We start from the raw sequence: 23,013 nt of genomic DNA, 5'->3' as shown, positions 1-23,013 counted from the left end.
GGCTCTTTCTCCCTGTGCCCCTCCCCTCAGCTCTCTCTCTAAAATAAATCTTCAACACAACAAGCTATTGTGACTGTATGGATTTATAGAAGACATGTCTCTATGAAAAGCCTACCTGGGTTTAAGGACTTTTAAGAATTCTATTTCAAAATAATCTGTTTTATAATTCTTATTCTAAAAGCAGAGTCTATTCTTTTTAATTTAACCATTTTCTTTATAAAATTTGAAAAATAAATGTACATTTCACAGTCAGTTTTTATTTCCTATCACTTTAGTCATCAGAGTTTATTTCAAGGATAGATTCCATTTGCCTAATCTTACTACATCTTACCGTAAACTTATTTAATATTAAACACCGTATTTATCAAATACAAATTTGAAACTAAAACCCTACATTTGTATGCACTTGTTGGAAAATCAAGTACATTTGTTAGGGTAGTTTTTAAAAATTAAAATAATACAACAGCATTAGTAACTATCTTTATTCTCAAATTGATAAAAGCATTTAACATATACTTTACAGTATAAACAAAGTAAGGGCTATGCATTTTGGTTATAAAGTGACAAAGTATTTCAAGCATTATATAATTCAATTTGTACAAAAAAGTAAATTTCCAAATAAAGCTTTGGTTAGTAGAACTGATTATGTACTGTCAAATCCATTTTCCAAAGTTGTTCAAGGAAAAAAAGCTTCATCCACTAACACAGGTATTTCTTGTACAAAGCTATTTACTATTAGTGAGAAGGGAAAATACTACAATAATTGCTTTTAACTTCCAAGTCTGGATCAGCCTTTTTTCTTCTCATTTATAATGTGGCCAGAATACCATGACTTTTGAAAAATCACCTTTTACTTTATTCTTAGGAAGGTAATCTATTTAAAAAAATAGATTAGATCTGTAAGACTGTTAGTTTCCATAATTACCAAGATGCTTTCTAAAAGTTTCAAGCATTAATATATTAGTCCATTGGGGTAAATCACTTCTAATTTCCCTTAGGAAAGGTATTATCTACTAGCACTAGTGCTCAGAATCAAAGCTTATATAATACCTAAAAAAACTAAATGTAACCCAAAACTTAGTATTTTTACAGCAATGTGTGGATAACCTTTATTCATATGAAAGTAATAAAAATGCTACCTAACTTAAATAATATAAAATAGCATTTTAACCAAATGAAAATCACAAAACTTAAGACATTTTTCTATTAAAATTTTCCAGTCCACTGAGAATATTTACTCAAAAATGATTATGAACTTAAATATATCCTCTTTTAAGTTTACTTGTTTATGCTGAACTGTACAATTGGTGCTCCTTTTATGATTTAGATAAGCTCTACTTATATAACTATTTAATTCCAAAATGGAAAAATGAGCCATCACTAAAATTCACTGGAAATAATATTCTTTCATGGAAATAATTTATAAACATTTTAAAGTTCTACCTTTAATTTGGCTTTAGCTTTTCATTTCAATTATTGTATAATACTTCAAAACTAGCTTTAACAAAGATAAAACCAAGGAGAACTGGTAAAGCATTCCTTACTTTACACTGGATGCCTCATAGTGTCACATACATAGTAACATCACAGAAAAGAATTTATATGGTTTAGCAGATTATAGAGCAAACCTGAAAGTTTATACAAAGTTAAACACTGCCTCCCTTCCTGTTTTTTTCTTTTAATTTGATCTTGGCTCTGTTTATCATCCCTCTATAATAACCACTGTGACACTTCCAGTTTTCTAAGAGATCCAATTACTTACACATACCTCTTTAAACAGCTCTGTAACATATTTCAGAACATTCAACCAATCTCTTTCATTTGGTACGACATATCCTACATTTTTTCTCACAAAATGCTCTGTCCTGAGCTATATTAAACACCTTATAACAGGTGTATGTATAACTGAAGACCCTAAAATGTCAAGTTTACATTTTTAAAAAAATGCATAGAGAACGTAACTTTGGAAAACCTATTAGTACTCACTTCTCAGAGACTAGTATAGGTTTTGTTTCTTTCAGACTGTTAATCTTCATAACTGGTTATTACTTTCAGATCTGAACCACATTTTAAAAGATTTTTTCTGGGCTTTGATTGCTATTAGGCTAAAGAAAGAGATGGAAGTTTTCTGACCGAAACTGGTCCATAGGTCTTCCAATAACATCCTTACATATTCAATGCAGGTATCAAATTTCCATGCCACAAAATAGAATTACATCAGAACTACAGGAAATAAACTCTTATTATAATACAATATGCTTAATGTTAAGGTGCTATTCATCATGCCCTACACATCATTCGGTCTTTACCAAGTAGGCATCATGTCTGGAAACCACACCCTACCAAGATGCTTGGACACCTCCCAATGGATCTGCTCCAAACTATATTTTTGGTCAGGAATTAATACTTCTTCCATAATGGATAACTGAGACAGGCGGCCACCACACATCTTCACAAACTCAACAAAGGCACTACATGAGACTTCACATTCCCCTAGTCCAATAGCTGACAAATTTTTACAACGTTCTGCAATGCGAATTAACTCTTCATCAAGTGGCCGTAATCCATTAGCACATACTACTAGTTCAACTAGTCTAGGGCATGTCATTCCCACACGGCCAAGCACATCTTTGCTTACTGATCTCCCAAAGTAAAGATGGGTGGCAGGTATTTCATACCGAAAGAAAGGATCAAATTCCTCTTCATATAAAAAAAAATACATCACTAAGTTCACTTTTGGTGAATGTCTGATGAAAGCATCCCAGCTGCTCTTCTGAATAGTATGGAAGTGTGTCTGTCCAGGATTCTCACTAACCACATCAATGCGCAAGTGTTCTAATCGGACGTGTTTTTCAGAAGATAAAGCAAGCAGCAATTCATCACTTAACAAGTGGTAATTCAGGGCCAGTTCACGTAAGCCATGACATTGATCAGCCACACAAAGGATACCTTGAAAGAAAAAAGACCTATTTACAAATTTTTGTATAAATTCATCATCTGTTCAAAAAATTTAATCAAGTACAGGTCTCACAATAAAGGTTTACCATATTTCCCTATCACAAAGCTATACAATTTAAAATTCAGTTATATGGTTGGACTAGCAGAAAGTCACAGTTAAAAACCTATTACTAATTCTATAAATCTGATACCTTAAAAAGACATGAAGCTCATTTAACAACTTGGATCATAAATTATTAATAAATACAGTTGACCCCTGAACAACACTGGGGTTAGGGGCACTGACCCCTGTACAGTTAAAAATCTATGCATAACTTTTGACTCTTCAAACATTTAACCACTAATAGCCTACTGTTGACCAGATGCCTTACTGATAACATAGTCAATTAATACATATTTTGTATGTTAAATATATTTTGTGCTACATTCTTACAATAAAGTTAGAAAAAAGAAAATACTAAGGAAATCATAAGAGAAAATATATTTATAGTATAAATCTATAATAATCTGTAAAAATCTGTAAAAATAATCTGTAAAAAATCCACGTGTGTGGACCCACAAAGTTCAAACCCATGTTGTTCAAATGTTAGCTGTATGTTAACATTCCATAACTAAGTAAAGTTTACCCCAGTAACAAATGGACAGTGTCATATTCTTTAAAAAACTGATTATTAATACCAAACTTGTAGGTTAAGCCAAGAAAAATTATATGATCATTGCTACAGAGGCCAAAGGACATATTTTGAAATTGAAAACTTAATCCTAATTAAAAAGAAAAAAAAAGGTAAAGCCATATAAAAGAATCGATGTAACTAAATAAAACATTTGACAATTTTTTAAAAAAGATTTCTAACACGTGAGCAACAAAGTTTTAACTGCTAATAGTGTATTAAACTTATCAAATTTCCAAGAAAAAAAATACCAAGATACCACTAGATAAATGAGTCAAAGATAATAAACAAATTCACATTAATGGAAATATTAAATATAACATATTCTCACATATCCAGAAAACAGTTCTATAAATGTTTCCCTATACTTAGGGCTATGCTTCAGAACTGCACCAAACCTCTATCAGCAGCAGATCTTACCAAAGGTCAGTACCTGATCAGTGAAATGGCCTAGTATAAAAATTCTACCCCAACCAGACAGCCTATACTACTTGATAAATGATCCATTCAAACCATTTATTTCTTGTGTTTAGAAACAAGGATAGGAACAAAACACACATCATATTATCTACTATTTATTGTATAAGTATGATATGTCAGGTACTAGATACGTTATCCCATGAATACTCAAAAAAATCTAGAAAAGTAAGTTATTTCTTTTTAAGATTTTATTTATTTGACAGAGAGAGAGATAGCAAGAGCAGGAACACAAGCAAGGGGAGTGGGAGAGGGAGAAGCAGGCTTCCCGCAGAGCAGGGAGCCCAATACGGGGCTCGATCCCAGGACCCTGGGATCATGACCCGAGCCAAAGGCAGATGCTTAACAACTGAGCCACCCAGGTGCCCCAGTTATTTCTATTTTGAAGTTGATGCACCTAAAGACAGCAAAGCTGGAATTCAAACACAAACTGACTCTTAAGTTCATGTGCTTAACTACTGGTTGAGAAGTGACAAGACAGAGAGGCATCAATAAGACAAAGCTTAATAGCAGTGGAAGGAGAATATAGGCAATAGAATCAGTGAAGAGAGAAACTGAATCATCAGCATAGGAGTCACAAAAGAGGGAATAAAAGACATCTGTGCTGGAGCACATGGGTGGCTCAGTTAAGTGTTTGATTCTTGGTTTCAGCTCAGGTCATGATCTCAGGGTCATGGGACTGAGCCCTGCATTGGGCTCCGCGCTCAGTGCAGAGTCTGCTTGTCTCTCTCCCTCTGCTCCTCCCCCTCCACTCTCTCTCTCTCGAATAAGTAAGATTTCATTTATTTGAGAGAGAGAGAGAGCACAAGCAGAGAGAGCGGGAGGCAGAGGGAGAAGCAGGCTCCCCACTGGGCAAGGAGCCTGATGCGGGACTCGATCCTAGGACCCTAGCTAGGATCATGACCTGAGCCAAAGGCAGATGCTTAACCGAGTCACCCAGGCATCCCTAAAATAAATAAAATCTTAAAAAAAAAAAAAAAAAAGACATCTGTGCTTCACTCTTCAGCCACCGCAAAGTTTTTGTTCTCCATAAGGTGTGGATATACTTTGAAATAAATCATTACCCAAGATAACCTGATCTCTGTTCTTTATAATCTCATAAAGCCTGACAGAAAACAAATACATGGGGAACGGTAACCAAAGACGCAAATAAAAGAAACAGATACCATTGGTAACTATTAAAGCAGTTGTGGCAGGCATAATTCTAAAAGTGGTCCCCAAGATTCCACAACCTAACCCTCTGGAACTTGTAAATGTAGTAAGATACCACTCCCATGATTATGTTACGTTATACAGCACAGTTGGCTTTAGGATTGTCCAGGTGGTGCTAATCTAATCACATGAGCACTTCAAAAGCTGAGTCCAGTTGCAGAAAAGAAGTCAAACTCAGAACTTCTCTAGCTAAGCAGACAAGCTAGCTGAGCAAAGCCTATAGCTCTGACCTATAGAACTATGATACTACTAAATCAGTGTTGGTTTAACCTGCTAAATTTGTAGTTGTTAGTTACGCAGCAATAGAAAACTCAAACAAGGGCGCCTGGGTGGCTCAGTCGGTTAAGCAACTGCCTTCGGCTCAGATCATGATCCTGGAGTCCCTGGATCGAGTCCCGCATTGGGCTCCCTGCTCGGCAGGGAGTCTGCTTCTCCCTCTGACCCTCCCCCCTCTCATGTGCGCTCTCTCTCTCAAATAAATAAATAAAATCTTAAAAAAAAAAAAAACTCAGTTACTATATGATTCAGCAATTCCACTCATAGGTACATAACCAAAAGAAATTAAGCCTTATGTCCACACAAAATCTTACTTGAGTTTTCATGGCAGCATTGTTCGTAACAGTCAAAAGGTGGAAACAACCCAAATATCCATCAAATGAACAACAGATAAACGTGGCATATATCCATACAAAGGTATTATTTGGAAATAAAAAGAAATGAAAGACTGATACATGCTATAACTTGCACAGAAATTCATTATCGGTGGTATTATCAATTCACACAACTCATTTAGAAGAAAAAACAGTAAAAAGCATAAAAAAGATCCAGAACCTCTGACCTAGTTCTTCTACTTAATCATCTGTCTTATGGAAAAAATTAGTAGAAGCAAATCGCTATGTGCCAAAATAGTTTTTTTAAATCACAGCAAAAATGTAGAAGTAAGTAGCCAACCTTAAAAGAATTATAAGACAAATGGTGGCTTACCAATAACACAGAATACTAAGTAACTAAATATTGATTATTTCAGCTGATACTTAAGTGTCTTCATGTCAAGCACTGGTGCTAGGGCAGTAAAATACAACATGAACAAGACAGCCTTATCCTAATAGAAGGCAGCAGATAATGAAACAAGAATGCTCTGGGAGTCATAACAAGGGAATCAAGGAAGATTTCCCAGAACTAAGACAGTGGGATATAAAGAATTAGAAGGATCAAGTGAGGGCAAGAGGTGAGGGAGAAGGAAAGTGAACAGTATTTCCTATGTAAACACCCAGACATGGAAGAAAACACAAACCTTCTAAGAACTAAAGGGAGCTTAACATATAGTAATGCAAGTAAGGTTACATCTTTATGGATGAAGCCCAATAGACAGGCAAGGGCTAGATTATATGGGACCTTGTAAGCCTCAGTAAGGAGTTGGGATCTTACCTAAAGCATAGTGTGAAGAAAACGAGAAAAAAATCAGATTTGTATTTTAGAAAGATTACTCTGTCTGTAGCATGGAACTCACATTAAAGAAGAGCAGGCTGCAAGTTAGGAAATCAGTTTAAGAGGGTACTGCACAGGGGCACCTGGGTGGCTCAGTTAAGTGTCCGACTCTTGACTGCGGCTCAGGTCATGATCTCAGAGTGGTGAGATTGAGTCCCACAACGGGTTCCTCGATGAGCACAGAGTCTGCTTATCCCTCTCCCTCTGCTCCTCCTACCCACCCCACTCATGCTCACATTCTGTCACTCTCTTGCTCTCTTTTAATAAATCTCAAAAAAAAAAAAGAGGGCCCTGCACAAAAATTATGGGGGCCTGTACTAGAGTAGTAAGAGTGGAGATGAAGAAAGGTACAGTGTCTTAGTTCAGGCTGTTTAACAGAATACCACAGACAGGGTGGCTTACACAATAAACATTTATCCCTCACCGTTCTGAAGCCTGGAAGTCCAACATCAGGATGTTAATAGCATGGTCGGGTTCTGGTGAGGACCACAATTCTTGCTGGCTTGTGGATAGCCACCTTCTTGCTGTGTCTTCACATGGTGAAAAAGAGATCTTCTCTCTCCTGTCTCTTCTTATAAGGGCACTAATCCCATTTATGAGAGCTCTACCCTCATGACCTAACTCTCCCAACCCAATTCCAAATACCACCACATTGCAACTTAGGGCTTCAGCAAAATGAAGGGGGATTGGAGAGGGGATCGACACAAACCTTCAGTCCACAGCGCAGAGATTCAAGGCATACTTTAGGGATGGAGTCACCAGACCTTGGTGATTGAAGGGATATAGGAAGAATCAAGGATGTCTGTCAGGTCCCTGACAACTAGGATGGATGGTACCATTTACGAGATAGCACAAAGGAAAAGGCGAGAGATTTGGATAGAGGGAAAAGAAAGTTCATTATGAGTGAAGTATCAGTGAGACACTCTCGAGCAACTGGGCCATCGGCAGCTTAACGCATAGCTCTGGAGTTCCGAGCACCTCTAAGTAGGAAGTGTTAACATATAGAATGAAACTCAAACCAGAGATGACCATGACACAGCCCAGAGTTTGCAGAGTAAAACAAAAAAAGGACCCAGCACAGAACACAGTGAAACACCAAAGTTTAAGGAATGAAAAGAGAAATCAGTAAAAGAAATGGTAGGAACAATCAGAGAGGAAGGAGGAAAATCAAGAGTACAGTATCAGAGTCAAGTCACTAGTATCGAATGGTGCCTAGAAATCAAGCAAGTAGACAATTATAAGGACTATATGAAATGGGAAAAAAACTTGATAAAATATTCAGTGAAGAAAAATAGAAAATAGCCCTTAATTTCAACTTCGAGAAAGAATCGTCTCACTATGCAAAATATGATAGAAAGAAAATATGCAAATATGTTAAATTTTAAATTAAAATCCTCTATGGTTATACTCTTAAATTAAAAAGTATTACAAGTAACCCTCTTTCATTTCCCTTCCCTTCCTGAACAGCTTGCCCAAAAGCCATTAGGTAAGACCATGCAAGTTTACACATACTATCAGAATTGATGTGCATGTTTAATAAAGTAAATGAACAGGAGACAGACCAGGATAAAGAGAATAATGAACTCATAGTCTTACAGAGAAACCAGAGACCCAAAGGCTCTCCTATAGTATGGGAAGTGCTGTAAGTTATGTTCAGAGTGCTACGGAAACAACACATGGGGGATCTAAACCAGAGAGAAAGAGGAAATAAGAACAAAACTGGATCATGTGAGCTCAATTCTGAAGGCTGGCCTGGCGTTAGCTAGATGAAGAAGTTGGGGGGGAGGGGGACGGTATTCCACAAAGTACAATGTACTAAGCACACACACAGGGACTAAGAACTGTAGTTATGTAGGACTCAAGTAAAAGCGGCACGTGAATGAATAGCAAATAAGATTAAAGAGATAGGTGGAGATCAGGATACAAAGCGCCTTGTACCCTATGAAGCTATGAAATATAGACCACACTCTCACAGCAAACCTATACTGTAGATAGAAAATGTAACCAAGGTCACATCAGAAGTAAATGCCAAAGGTCCATTCTTCTTAAATTATATTTTATTCAGATAATCACTTTCAGTAATAATCTAGAAGTGGCAGAAGCAGCTAGGGAAATACTGCAATAGACCCAGCCATTCCCATCACCAAGACCCTCCATGTAGGACACATGGGCAACAAGTAAGTAATCTCCATCCAAGAGGAAATCATTTTCTTGGGGGAAGGCCAGACTTTAATTATGGCAAGAAGGTGGGAAGTATTCTGTAAAGACATCAAGGATTTAACACTGTGTCTTAAAAACAGGTTTCCCAAATAACACAGCCAAAAGACTGGGAGGGATGTCAATAGTGGGAGGATGTGTCAGAAGTGAAGCATCAGAGAGTAGTAATACCAAGTGCGAGTTTATACTTACTTTACAATACGAACCATTTGGAATTTAAATGATCTCAAACTGAATAATGTAGTAATGCTTAGAAAATTCTGTAAAAGTTAGAAAGAGCTTTCATAATGCTATTCCCCATTCAATGGGCTCTCAGCTCCAAAATTCATTGTAGGAATAATGTTATCTTGCAAAATGTAAGATGGCAACTTTAGCACAACTCTCCTCCCTTTACACAGTGAGAAGAAAAGCAATTATTAAATTGCTGATTCAAAACCTACCCTGCTGGGGCGCCTGGGTGGCTCAGTCGGTTAAGCGGCTGCCTTCAGCTCGGGTCATGATCCCAGGGTCCTGGGATCGAGCCCCGCATCGGGCTCCCTGCTCAGCAGAGAGCCTGCTTCTCCCTCTCTCTCTGCGTACTTGTTCTCTCTCTCTCTCTGTCAAATAAATAAATAAAATCTTTAAAAAAAAAAAAAAACCTACCCTGCTGGCTCAACTACAATTAGAGAAAATTCTATCTAACCTGAAGGGACACCTCAGGCAGATCTAATACTATCTTTTTTTTTTTTTTAATTTATCCATTTTCTTGCACAGGTTGGACACAAGTTGCCAAATAAAAGTAGAAAATAAGTTGAAAGTAAGTGTCTAGGCTAGGAATGCTACAGAATTTATGCTATTGTATTATGACATTAAAAATATGTTTATGCAATAGAGATGAAATAATCATATTAACCCATCCACAAGGTTAATGGTCACAGTTTTTAATTTGATAAACACATCAATACATTTTACTAACATGTCATCTGGCAAAAAACACAACATACCTGCTGGAGAGACGTGAGGACAGCTGCTCATTTTCAGCAGCTTGAGTGTATCACTGTTGTTGGCCACTAGTACTTTGAGGGATGGATCATCTACTGGGGTATCATCTATTTTAAGCGAGGACAAGGATTTGGAGTTTACAAACACTACCGTCAGTGCAGAAATAAAGTGAGACTGAAAAGCAAAAAAATTAAAACAGTTGCAATTTTCACAAATGAGAAGGGGGGGTGTTCATATAATTCACATATGGTTCATCTGAACCCTAATGATATATTACTGTTTTAGGCGTAGCATCCCTGCACTCTGTTGTTGGGGATATGGTAAAAAAGAGAGGTGACTATTTGCGACCTTTGAGGAAAATCTTTTTAGCTGTAGAAGAAAGAGATTTCAAGCCACAGGGTGAGTCCTAAATCACAATAATCACTGGTAAGTAAAAAGACAAATTACGGATTCCAGGATGAGAATACCTCTCCGATACTTCATATCACATCTGGAAACCCTACTCCAGTGTTTTATAACACTGAACCGCATTCTTTTTTGGTCTGATAATGACCATTAAAATAGTAATTATTATTGGCATAATCATTAAAAATTATAATAAAAATCAACTCAGAAGCTATGAAAGACTCACTTGGAATATAAAAGCTCAAAGAAAATTTTATTCTAAAATAAGGAAAATCACACCTAAATAAAATTCCAAGTTTAAAACTCCTTTAAATATGTTAAATTATCTATAATATTTTCAAGCCATTTTATTCTAATGTATTTTCCCACAAATGTACCAGTTATTATTGCATTTATTATATACATGTAATTATCTGTTGGACACAGAATCTGACCTGAAGGAACCACTGTAGTATAGCAGGAATTAAAGCATGGTCAGAGTATGTAACTTGGAATCAGCTAAAACCAATGGACAAAGAATCCAGGAGTAGGAAAGAGAGGTAAACATATGCTCCAACATCTTCCTCTACATAACCAATCTCACTGTCCGTTTAGCTTTATAAATTCACTACAGCAGTTAAAAGGAATGAGGGCAGGCTAACAGCCAAGAAAGTACAATGAAACACCATTTTCATGATCACATACCCTAACTTTCTTTTCCCCTACAATTAAGTAACCGGTTAACTAATTAAATTCTGACCTATTTAAATGTTAATAGCTTTCTCCTAAAACTTTGGCATCAAACTCAATTATATCTTGTACAGTCACATGTCATTAGTATACTCATGACTGTATCACTGCCTTTTCCTCATTTCCCTCAGATTTATCTCTGGTCAAATACACTTCTTTCCTGTTCTCTTCAGCTCTCCCAGGATTTCCAAGATATAGCAATATCCTATTTCAATCTTCTACAAGAGCCAAAATGGGGGTGGGGGGTGGGGTGGGGGAACAATATAAGCATCTTAGATCCATTTAATTAAGGAAGGAAGCCATCCTACTAGATGCATCATAGTACCCAAAGAAAAAACTACTAAAGTACTAGTACTAGATATGTATAATGATAATCCTTAGTAGTAAGAAAAAAAGAAATAAAATTTGTTCCGCATACCTTTTAATATGGTATGTTTTATACTATATATTTGTTTTTTAGCTATGCTATGTACATAGAAAATCAATTCAGAATATATCATTCCCCATGTAAGTCAGTGCTCTAACTGACTTAATCAGAATCTCCTGGACTGCTCATAGGAGGGGGAAAATCGGAATAGGGAAAGTAATCCAAAATCTCAAAGTTTCTAAAGGTGATTTTCATGTACATTAAGTTTGAGAACCACAGTGCTCTGACCCACCTACTTACAATCTTAAAATGTTGAACAGAGTATCTTACCCATCTCCCTTACCTTACATGAGGAAAACATTTTATCTCAAATGTATGTAAAGAAACTTTTAAAAAATCAATTAAGGGGCACATAGGGCTCAGGTCATGATCTTAGGGTCGTTGAGATCAAGCTCCATGTTGGGCTCCACATTAGGTGTGGAGCTTGCTTGGGATTCTCTCTCTCCCTCTCACTCTGCCCCCGGCCCCGGCCACTCATGCTCACTCTCTCTCAAAAAATAAAATCAATTAAGACTTTGTAATCAACTGGTGATACATTTGTTACTGATATTCCATTCCATTACCACCTGGGTTATAACACACACTCAATTTAATACTATTTCTTCCTGAATCACCCTAGTAAATTAAACTGTTAGGTGTGTTAAATGGGTGTCTATATTTTAGTTTGCAGTGTACTCTGAAAAAAACCTTTCAAATTATTACTGGATGCTAACCTACCCAACATTAGCTAACAACTCAGGGGGCCTTTATCAATTGCCTTTCTAAAAATGCACACTTGGGGTGTCTAAGTGGCTCAGTTGGTTGGGCGTCTGATTCTTGATTTCAGCTCAAGTCATGATCTCGGGGTCATGGGATCAAGCTCCACATTGGGCTCCACGCTGGGTGGGGATTCTTCTTGAGATTCTCTCCCTCTCCCCCTCCCTTTGCCCCTCCTTCACATTCGAGCGTGCTCTCTCTCTAAACTAAATAAATAGGGCCGCCTGGGTGGCTCAGTCGTTAAGCGTCTACCTTCAGCTCAGGTCAGGATCCCAGGGTCCTGGGATCAAGCCCCACATTGGGCTCCCTGCTCAGCGGGAAGCCTGCTTCTCCCTCTGCCTCTGCTGCTCCCTCTGCTTGTGCTCTCTGTGTCAAATAAAATCTTTAAAAAATATAAATAAAAATTAAAAAATAAACTAAATAAATCTTTAAAAACGTACACTTATTTTTCTACTTTGAGACTAGTTATTACAGACACCATATAATTACATGCAGGATTATGTTAGAACATATATATAATGAATATAAATAGTTCACTCTTCACCAAAAAAAAAAAAGTTTTCTTTAAATAAAATCTATGCATTAATCCAAGCTGCACTAACTTTTGCTCAAGAATAAATCTTCACACATTTACCAGAAGATTTTATAAGCTATACCTGTTCTCACTACTGGCACTGTCTACTTTTCTTTGATTATAATTTCACCAATCTGCTCTGAAAGTCCAAAAAGGGGCTGCTACCTGTCTTTTTTCTAATATGCTTGTTTCTCAGTTTTACTTAGTCTCTTTTAGTATGTCCTGCTGAACCCTCTGCAAATTCCTTCAAACTTTTCCCATCAAGAAGCACAAGGTAATCAGAAAAAGGAAAAGCTTTTTTAAAAATCCTATTGCCTAACCATCTAAATAGTAACCAGTTTTCCACTGAGTATACTATTTTTCTTACACTCTCACTGTCACTACAAGAAATGGGCAGGGTTTCATTTGATTTCTCAGTAATTGCCAATAACAAAACCAGCAAATACCTTTGGTAAATCCATAAAGCTTGGCCGAGCCGTTGAAATAAGTCCAAGTGTTTTTAAAGAGCAATTTACCAGTTGCGATAATATATCGCAAGCTGCTTCAGCTGATTCTTTGCTGCTGTCCACCTTAAAAAAGAACACATCATTTAGCCACGCATATATTTACATTTCTCTGTGTAATCTTAATTTTACAAAAGCAAAACAGTTATTAGTTTATTACATTACAAAGAATTAATATTTATTCTTTCAATCATACACCCTCACATACAATGTCTCCCTAAAAAATTTTAAGGGCAATTGTCAAGACTTAAATTTTGTTATGATACAATATATACTTAATGTTGAAAGGACTTGGTTTTTAAGTTGATTTATTCCAAACTGACCGTATGATATATAACCTAATGGAACACATGAATTTATAACCTCTGAAAAATAATTATATATTTGGTAGTGGATCTGATTCTACATGCAAATACAGTGTCTATGGTACACATGTTTCAAGGCACCATAAAGTGAGTATTTATTCAAAAGGTTCAAATTAATCACAACCTGGGATTCATCATTAATATTAATGGAAGATGAATGTGAAATAAAATGAGGACATCTGACCAGTGAAGCATGAAAATCTGAACCAAATGAGAAGCAGCTGCTCCCACACATAAACATTTCCTGGAGGAAGAGTAATATGGACAAAAACTCCTGTAGGATATGAGAAGGAGCTCCTTCTATCAAACAGGAAGTTGTTCCCTGGGCTAAAAAACATCTTAAGAGAGAATAGTTAAAAGCAATATTACTTTCATTTCCAGATTGATGTACACTACCTTAACCCAAAAATGTTCTCAAGAGCTGGTTGTAAAACTGATGGACTATTTCAGAACTGTTAATAATACTTTTCACTGGCTAAGTATTTCTACACAAGTGGTTCCAATGTGTGCTCCCTAGACCAGCAGCATCAACATCACCTGGGAACCAGTTAGAAGTGCAAATTCTCATGCTCAACCCAGATCATCTCAATCAGAAACTCTGGGGGTGGGACCCAGCAATCTTTGTCTCAACAAGTACTCCAGGTGATCATGATGCACATAAAGTTTGAGAACCACTGTTCTATACTCATAATTGACTACGAGCCTGTCTAGGCTAGTTAGTGATAAACTGAACACAAATATAATCAGGAGAGCTCAGGAGAATCTTAACAGTATGGTTCTTTTGGTAAATCAGAAATTATATCTCAGGAAAATAAACAATCCCTAATAAAAATGTTTAAACTTAGCCATTCTGACTGGTGTGAGGTGAAATTAACAAGTCAGGAAACAACATGTTGGCGGGGATGTGGAGAAAGGGGAACCCTCCTACACTGTTGGTGGGAATGCAAGCTGGTGCAGCCACTCTGGAAAACAGTATGGAGGTTCCTCAAAAAGTTGAAAATAGAGCTACCACATGACCCAGCAATTGCACTACTGGGTATTTACCCCAAAGATACAAATGTAGGGATCCGAAGGGGTACGTGTACCCCAATGTTTATAGCAGCAATGTCCACAATAGCCAAACTGTGGAAAGAGCCAAGATGTCCATTGACAGATGAATGGATAAAAAAGATGTGGTGTATATATTCAATGGAATATTATGCAGCCATCAAAAGGAATGAAATCTTGCCATTTGCAATGACGTGGATGGAACTGGAGGGTATTATGCTGAGCGAAATAAGTCAATCAGAGAAAGACATGTATCATATGACCTCACTGATATGAGGAATTCTTAATCTCAGGAAATAAACTGAGGGTTGCTGGAGTGGTGGGGGGTGGGAGGGATGGGGTGGCTGGGTGATGGACATTGGGGAGGGTATGTGCTATGGTGAGCGCTGTGAATTGTGTAAGACTGATGAATCACAGACCTGTACCTCTGAAACAAATAATACATTGTAAGTTAAAAAAAAAAAAAGAAGATAGAAGAGAAAAACGAAGGGGGGGAATCAGAGGGGGAGACGAACCATGAGAGACTGTGGACTCTGAGAAACAAACTGAGGGTTTTAGAGGGGAAGTGGGGTGGGGGGGTGGGTTAGACCAGTGATGGGTATTAAGGAGGGCACGTACTGCATGGAGCACTGGCTGTTATACGCAAACAATGAATCATGGAACACTACATCAAAAACTAATGATGTAATGTATGGTGATTAACATAACACAGTAAAATAAAAAAATGTTTAACCTTATAGGACAGATGGTTTTGTGAGGGTTATACAAGTTGGATACAGCTGAATTGTGTCACATGGCTGTAAAGGAGTTGAACACTGACCCAGCCAACCCCTGGATGAAAGTGGTCTTTAGATATATGAGATTAATGTATTATGCTCATCTTTTCTCAAATTTACCATTAGAATACTCTTAGACAACTCAAAGATGACTGAAACCAAAGGAAGGCTCTTGAAGTTTCTTCATGGGGAGTTTGGGGGAGGGACAACACTCGAGGAGTTCCTGGATTTGTTTGATTCTCTCACCATTCCCTCACCCTTACCCTCAGTTAGGGTTGCCAGATAATTTACAGGACATCCATTTAAGTAAGTATTATGTCCCAAATAATGAATAGAACATATTTATACCAAAAATTATTTGTTGATTATCTAAAGTCAAAATTCAATTAATAAACATCCTCTATTTTTACTTGCTAAACCTACCAATCCTACCCCCAGTGGACTAAGTGCCCTTGTGCATTTTTCTGGTAAAATGGCCAAATGCACCCAACCATTCCATCACCACCTCTCTCCTCCTCTTCAGACACATATGGAAGAATAAGCAAGTAATCTTCATCTAAAAAGGAATGACACCCTTGAGAGCAGTCAAGACTAGTTTTTGCAAAGAACTCTGGGTTAAGAACCATTGCTTTATCTAGGTTTAATCTGACCTATTTAACAACTGCTACCTATGGGTAATCAGATATTCCATGTGTTACTTTGCAACAACTGTCAGGTATGTTAAAGGTTTAGTAAACATGTCTACATTCCATTACTCATCCTCAGAACAAAACATTATAAGCCTCTGTACTCCTATAAAACCACTGTGATTCCTTAAACTATTCCAGACAGCTCAAAAAGCCACCCCACTTCATCTCTCTCATCACTGCATGAACTCCAATATGTCCCTTCTGGCAATGAAAAGAAACAAACAGTTCTCTTCGGCATTCTTCCACACACCTTCTCCTATTTCTCTCTAAAATATATTCATCTAAACCTTTTACATAATATTTCTATATCTCCTTTTTCTTTGAAGACCCCATATCATAAAGCCATCAATACACAGAATTCAGTCCCTATTAAACAGTAATAGCAATTAAGTTTAGTCAATCATAATCTCCACATTTTTTATATTTCTTTTTCCTCAAATTAACAATAATTCAATGTGACTATCAGCTTTGGTAAATAATTTATGCTTATTTAATAGTTGCTTCTGTTCTTTTAAAAAATTATCAGTAATTATGATTCAATGGAGTGATTTAGCTCAAATATATTTCTGACAGCTTCTAATGTATGCAGTAATTCTCAATCTTTAAGACCTTTCTCTAAAAAGGCAGTATTTTAAAGACAGGGGAAGACACTGGTTCAGGACAAAAAAGCCAAAACAAAATATGCTTTATTTTTTAAAAGAAGAATTTAAAGTATTACCTTGAAGCTGACATATTGCAGATGGTTTGAATGTCTTTTAATAATCTGTTTGATCAGCTCTGGATGTGTAGCTTTCAAGTAAGATGTAGCTGGCTGATTCAGTTCAAATTCAAAACATCTCCACAAGTCAGGCATGTGAAATACCTGGTTCCAGTTGCGGCAAACTTGTGAAGCATGAGCCCGGTCAAGAAGAGGCAAATACTTAAATACTTGGAGAATAATATCCTGAAGGAGATTACCCCAATCACAAGTCTGAGAATGCTCATTTGTAGTCCTCAGTTTCTTAGATTTCTCTGCAGTACCTTCTTCTGATGAATTATGGTCACTATCTCTTCCTCCTCGTTTCATCCTATTCAGAAAAATGCATCATTTTTTTCATACTTAACTTTTGAATAAAAATAAATCCAATACTCATTCTGTCACTAAGATGCATATGTATGTTTATAAATAGAAACACAAAAATGCAGAAAGAACTGGACCAGTAATTCAAGGAGAATATCAAAACAAAATATAATGAAAAATGCCAGTGGAGACCAACTGTTACTTTACAAATTCTACACAGGTGTTTTTAAACATCTGTTTTTATACTGTACTACTTGGGCGAGGGGAAGAATCATGATTTTGAAACTAAACCAAGAATTATATTTCAAAAATTGTAGTCAACTAAAAGGAATATAAAAAAGAATCTATGGTGACACTTTCCAAAGGTTTCTTAACAGACCTGTACCTCTGAAACAAATAATACATGTTAAAAAAAAAGAAGATAGTAGGAAGGGAAAAATGAAGGGGGGGATCAGAGGGGGAGACGAACCATGAGAGACTATGAACTCTGAGAAACAAACTGAGGGTTCTAGAGGGGAGAGGGGTGGGAGGATGGGTTAGCCTGGTGATGGGTATTAAAGAGAGCACGTATTGAATGGAGCACTGGGTGTTATACGCCAACAATGAATCATGGAACACTACATCAAAAACTAATGATGTAATGTATGGTGATGAACATAACATAATAAAATAAAATTTTTAAAAAGTCATCTAAGGATACCTGCTATATCGGAGTTAAATTCAAGGAGACCACAGTCCCAAGAACCTCTAGAAAGGATTTGAATTAAGTAGCCAACAGATCTTTCCACACTGAATAGTCTGTGATATGCATTACTGCCAGACGCAATCTCTGCTTAAAATAAGCAAATCCATTCCTACTATGCACAGGTCCAAAATGTGGTTTCTTCTTCCAACACATCAGTTACTATTGCAATGTTTACCCTAAACTGTATTTCTGAACTAGGTATGTATTTACTCTGTATATATGTACTACCTTCATTCCATTTGTTTTTTTGTAATGGTCTTTGTTGCAAAATAGTAGCATGGTTAAGAGAATGGGCTCTGGGGAATCAAGCTCCCTGGGTTTGAACTGTGGCTCTACCTCTCTTCTTTATGTGGCCTTAAACAAATTACTTGACCTTCCTGTGCGCTTCAGTTTGTAAAGTGGGGATAATAACACACAGGGTTCTTGTGAGGAATTAAATAGTATTAGGGTTTGAAAGGAGATAATGTTGAACTCAGGTACAGGAAAGCAGTCCAGCATTAAAGACATTACAATGTATGACACAGAAATGAAGTTATGTGTGAGAAAGTGCAAGAACACATGTTTATGTATGAGACACACACTGGAAGTAGATTCACCACAGTAATGTAACTATAATAAGTGGGATTATACTGTATTACATTATATTAATAATGTAGTAATGGGATTATAATAGTGGCATTATAGTTGAATATTGTTTTGCCAATATTTTATGTTTTTCTCTATATTATACGCATTTCTTTTAATGTCAATGAATTACATTTTAATCAGATAAAAAGGGCTTGTTTTGATTTGTTATTTGGAAAAATAAGTACTGCAGGCTCCAAACTAAAGGGGGTAATTGCAGATCAATCACTAGTACCCCTGTTTAGTTTAGGCCTGCAACACTTTTATCTCTAGAGAATAGTTCTGGCAGGGTAGTGGTTTGGATTTGGAGTCACAGCTTTTGGAAAGAATGGCTTGTGGCTCCAACTCCCTTCTTCTGGCATATGAGTGTGTATGAATTTCTGATTTGTGTGTGGGATGAAGGATATGCTATGCATGACTCTTAACCAAATATGTCTTTGTACACTCTCTCTATCCAGCAGCTAGCAAAACTGGTAAAAGAGGATTGGGGGCTGGAAGGAAACAGAATGGCAAAGGTCCCTTGGCCTTCATGCCATTAAAATCTGCCCAGGAGGTCTTAGCACATGTGCAATAAATGAACTACATTCCTCACTGATCCTACTTCCAACTATGTGAGTTAAAGTAAACAACTAGCAAGGGGAGAGGAAAGGAGAAAACAGAATGACAGAGGTGATGGCAAGAGGATAGTTTTATGGAAGATTAAAACTTGCGTGTGAATCTAAGAATACATTTTTGAATGTGTTTGGAGAAAAGGTAGTATAATCTACAATATAATCTTTAATATATTTTAAAAAAAACCCTCTTCTAGTAATAGTGTCCCACTAGAGGTTGAGGTAACACTGTCATTATGACCCATTTTTCGGCTCTACCTCTAAACCTGAAGGCTTAATTTTAGCATAGAAAATTTGGGTCAAAGAACAAAGAGTCTGCTGCCCACCAAACTCAAAATTTGGCTTATAATTTCTCTTCTGACTGCCTAAAATCACTCATAATTTTGAGATGCAGAGATTCAAAAAAGAATGAAACTGTCTTTATAATTTCTACTCCTTAATATACAATGCTGATTGCCTATTTCTGGAGAAAATCTTCTAAAACCATAATTATTCAATTTACAGATGGAATGATTCATTTTACTTTAGAATATAGGGATATATAAACAATAAAATGACAGCCTTATTTACACAATTATCTTTGCTAATACTTTGCTGATGCTAACAATAGGTACTTTCCTTTGTCTATTACAGCCCTGTTTTAAATAAAGTATGTTTCAATACCTTTCCAAGTTGAGGGGAGAAAAAAGGTGACATATCAAAAAGACTTATGAAACACTGAGGAATAGTATCTCTTGGTCTAGATATAAGACTGTATGATCACCAAAGTATATTTCAAGCACTTACTTGTTTATGAAAAGCTGAACAAAAGTCTACAAATTGTCATATGCAATATGACTGTAATATGTCAGTCAACATTCTATGTCAGCAATAGAAAAATGCAAAGCCAAATGCTGATAAAAATGGTTCTATTTTTTTTTTATTTATTTATTCATGAGAGACAGAGAGAGAGACAGAGGCAGAGGGAGAAGCAGGCTCCCCGCGGAGCAGGGAGCCCGATGCGGGACTCGATCCCAGGACCCTGGGATCATGACCTGAGCCGAAGGCAGACGCTTAACCGACTGAGCCACCCAGGCGTCCCAAAAATGGTTCTATTATTTTCATTCATGCCTGAAAATAAAAGAAAACTGTAGGCACCTAATAAAATTTTTAAATGTCAGTTTTTTCCAAGATGATCTCAAGTATTTTATTAAATCTATTTACACATAAAGCTCTGCTGTATAGAAAGTTAAACAATTCAGAGCATCCACCAGTCTGCAAAAAATTTACATCAATGGAGTATTTATCTCCTGTTTTAGTCAAAGTGAAAACACCTCTTATATTTGAACAGGAGGAGTGCAGAGGAGGAAGCTGGACAATAAATGTCAATGAGACTTTGCGGAGCACCAAAATCAGGCTTCTTCAGGGCTCCAGCAGATCCATTTCAAACTGCAACTTCTCCAGGCCCCAAATAATTCATGCAACTTAGGCCCCAAGAACATTTGGTAGGGACTGATACTATCATGATGCACCAAAGGGGGGGAAAACACTAATGAGGAAAAACTACAGACTAATTGAGCAGCACAGGGAGTTACTGAACTCTTAACATTTCCACACACTCTGAAGAAGCAGTAAACTGGTTCATTAGAAGAAGAGCTGAGGAGAACACTCAGCTGTGTGTCCACCATTTGTATTAAGCACTTTTAGTAAACTGTGCATGTAGTAATTGTAAAAGCCCATTTGTACTGAGCTCTAAAAAGCCTCTTTTGGCATCACATTCCCTTTCCGTTTGTGTTCTGCTTTGACTAACATCAAAATTAATCTGCATTCTTCGACTGGAATACAAGGGGAAAAAAAAAACAGTGGGAGGGGCGCCTGGGTGGCTCAGTTGGTTAAGCGACTGCCTTCGGCTCAGGTCATGATCCTGGAGTCCCTGGATCGAGTCCCGCATGGGGCTCCCTGCTCGGCGGGGAGTCTGCTTCTCCCTCTGACCCCCCTCCCTCTCGTGCTCTCTGTCTCTCATTCTCTCTCTCTCAAATAAATAAATAAAATCTTTAAAAAAAATTAAAAAAATAAAAAAAAAAACAGTGGGAAGAGATTAATTCTCAGAACTAGATGGTAGGAAGAGTGTGGTGATTAAAATATATGTAGCGGTTATTTGTAGAAAACTCAGAGTGGAGGGCATTTTTATAAATATTTCAAAAGAAGGAGAAAAAAAATACTCTAAAGATCTGGGCCACTGAATTGGGTATCATCAGCAACAAAATAATGGTAATCTAACCTCTTAGCTTGGAGATGCAGATCAATCATTTAATAGGCTGCTTCCTGATCCCTATCTGCAACTCCACCTGAAACGCTGCCCACGCCTTAACGCAGGCGCGAAGCTGCTCATCACAAGTTGACCAAGTTTTCTACTTGGCTGCAAGGCCGGAGCGTCCCCTCCTCCTGCGCCACCTCCACGGATTGGCTCTCCCTGACATTTCGCACGCGCTCTACCCTGGGCAGTCTGTTTTGACATCTTAACGCCCCTCGTTTTTCAAGCTACACGCACGGGTACAGGCCACGCCGGGAAGAGCCTGGCAGAGCGCAAGCTCTACGATGCCTATCACCAATCCCTGTCAAGGGTAATAAAACCCGGCGACAGCGGCCCCGAGCCCGCACACGCACCAAGCCTTGTTGACATGTTTTGAAGCAGGCATCGCGGGGAAACGCCCCCAAGCAGGCTCCAAGGTCTGGGCGCCGCGCTCCGCCCGACGCTCCCGAGGGGCGGCCAGAACGCGCCCGGGACCCCGCGCTCCCGACCCGCCCTGCCGCCCACGAAGGTCGGCGGACCCACCCCGGCCCCGCCGTCACCGGGGGCTCTGGCCCTGCCCCTGCCCCTCCGCCGTTACCTGCTGCCGCGGGCGGCTTCCCCCACACACCACCCCGGGCTCCGGGGACGGCGGCGGCGGCTGGTCCCGCCGCTCTCACATGAGGCCCCCCCGGGAGCCCCGCTTCGCGCTCCCGCCGCCGCGGCCCCCCACGCTCCGCCCGCATCCGAGGCTCTGGTCCTGCGGCGGACGCCAACGCGGCTCCACCTTTGCGGCTCTGGCTGCCCCAGGAGAAAACTCCTTTTCAGTCCCGCGCGGTCCGCGTCCTCCTTCCGAGAACCCTTGTCGCCGCAAAAGACTCCTTCAGCGAGTCGCGGCCACCGCGTAGGTCCCCACCGCCTCGGCCCAGACAGCAGCTCCAAAATGGCGCCCGGGACTCGCGGCCGCGCGCTTTCCCCGGCGCGTCTCCGCCCGAGGGGGCGGGCGCGTGTCCGCCGGGGCGCGCCCGCGGAGGGCGGGGGAAGGCGGGAGTGGGCCGCGCCCGCCGGGAGCGCGCACCGTCGGTGCCGCGGGGGACCTCCACCTCCCGATTCCGGGAGAGTCGGCCGCCTTCCTCCCCCAGACGCTACTGCTCCTTTTATGGGAGTTTTCGTTTCGAAGCCACTGTGGGAGGGCTGGAGCGAGCTACATGGATAAAAAGCTATCTGCTGTTGAAACTGGAAAGTTTAGGGAGATGGAGCAGGAAGGGAGGAAAGGAGGGACTGTCTCCGCAGCCAGCGGCAAACCCACATCGGGTTCGTGGCAGAAAGATAAACTCAGCTGCTGACGGCGGACACACCTCCGCGCTGCCAGGCGGGGCTTCGGATGGGCACGCCTGCGCCGCGGAACCCGAGGGGTTAAAATACAGGC

At 38.8% G+C, this 23,013-nt stretch overlaps 1 protein-coding gene across 2 annotated transcripts; it reads right to left on the bottom strand.

Moving 5' to 3' along the window:
* Positions 1 to 458: 458 nt before the first annotated feature.
* On the bottom strand, positions 459 to 22,551 carry FBXL3 (F-box and leucine rich repeat protein 3). Of its 2 annotated transcripts, none has more exons than XM_021697841.2 (5): positions 22,186 to 22,551; positions 16,994 to 17,342; positions 13,342 to 13,464; positions 10,007 to 10,178; positions 459 to 2,949 (listed from the first exon to the last, which is right to left on the bottom strand). In XM_021697841.2, exons 2-5 carry the CDS (start codon positions 17,339 to 17,341, stop codon positions 2,306 to 2,308), a joined length of 1,287 nt encoding a protein of 428 aa, XP_021553516.1. In that variant the 5' UTR covers position 17,342; positions 22,186 to 22,551; the 3' UTR covers positions 459 to 2,305. The 2 variants fall into 2 exon arrangements, with proteins under 2 accessions (XP_021553516.1, XP_021553515.1); XM_021697840.1 differs by lacking the exon at positions 22,186 to 22,551 and adding an exon at positions 21,576 to 21,695.
* Positions 22,552 to 23,013: the final 462 nt, after the last annotated feature.

Source organism: Neomonachus schauinslandi, chromosome 3, assembly GCF_002201575.2.
Source record: "Neomonachus schauinslandi chromosome 3, ASM220157v2, whole genome shotgun sequence".
NCBI classification, from domain to species: domain Eukaryota; kingdom Metazoa; phylum Chordata; class Mammalia; order Carnivora; family Phocidae; genus Neomonachus; species Neomonachus schauinslandi.
Note: the sequence above shows the minus strand (reverse complement) of the source record. Positions and strands in the feature narration are given on the sequence as shown.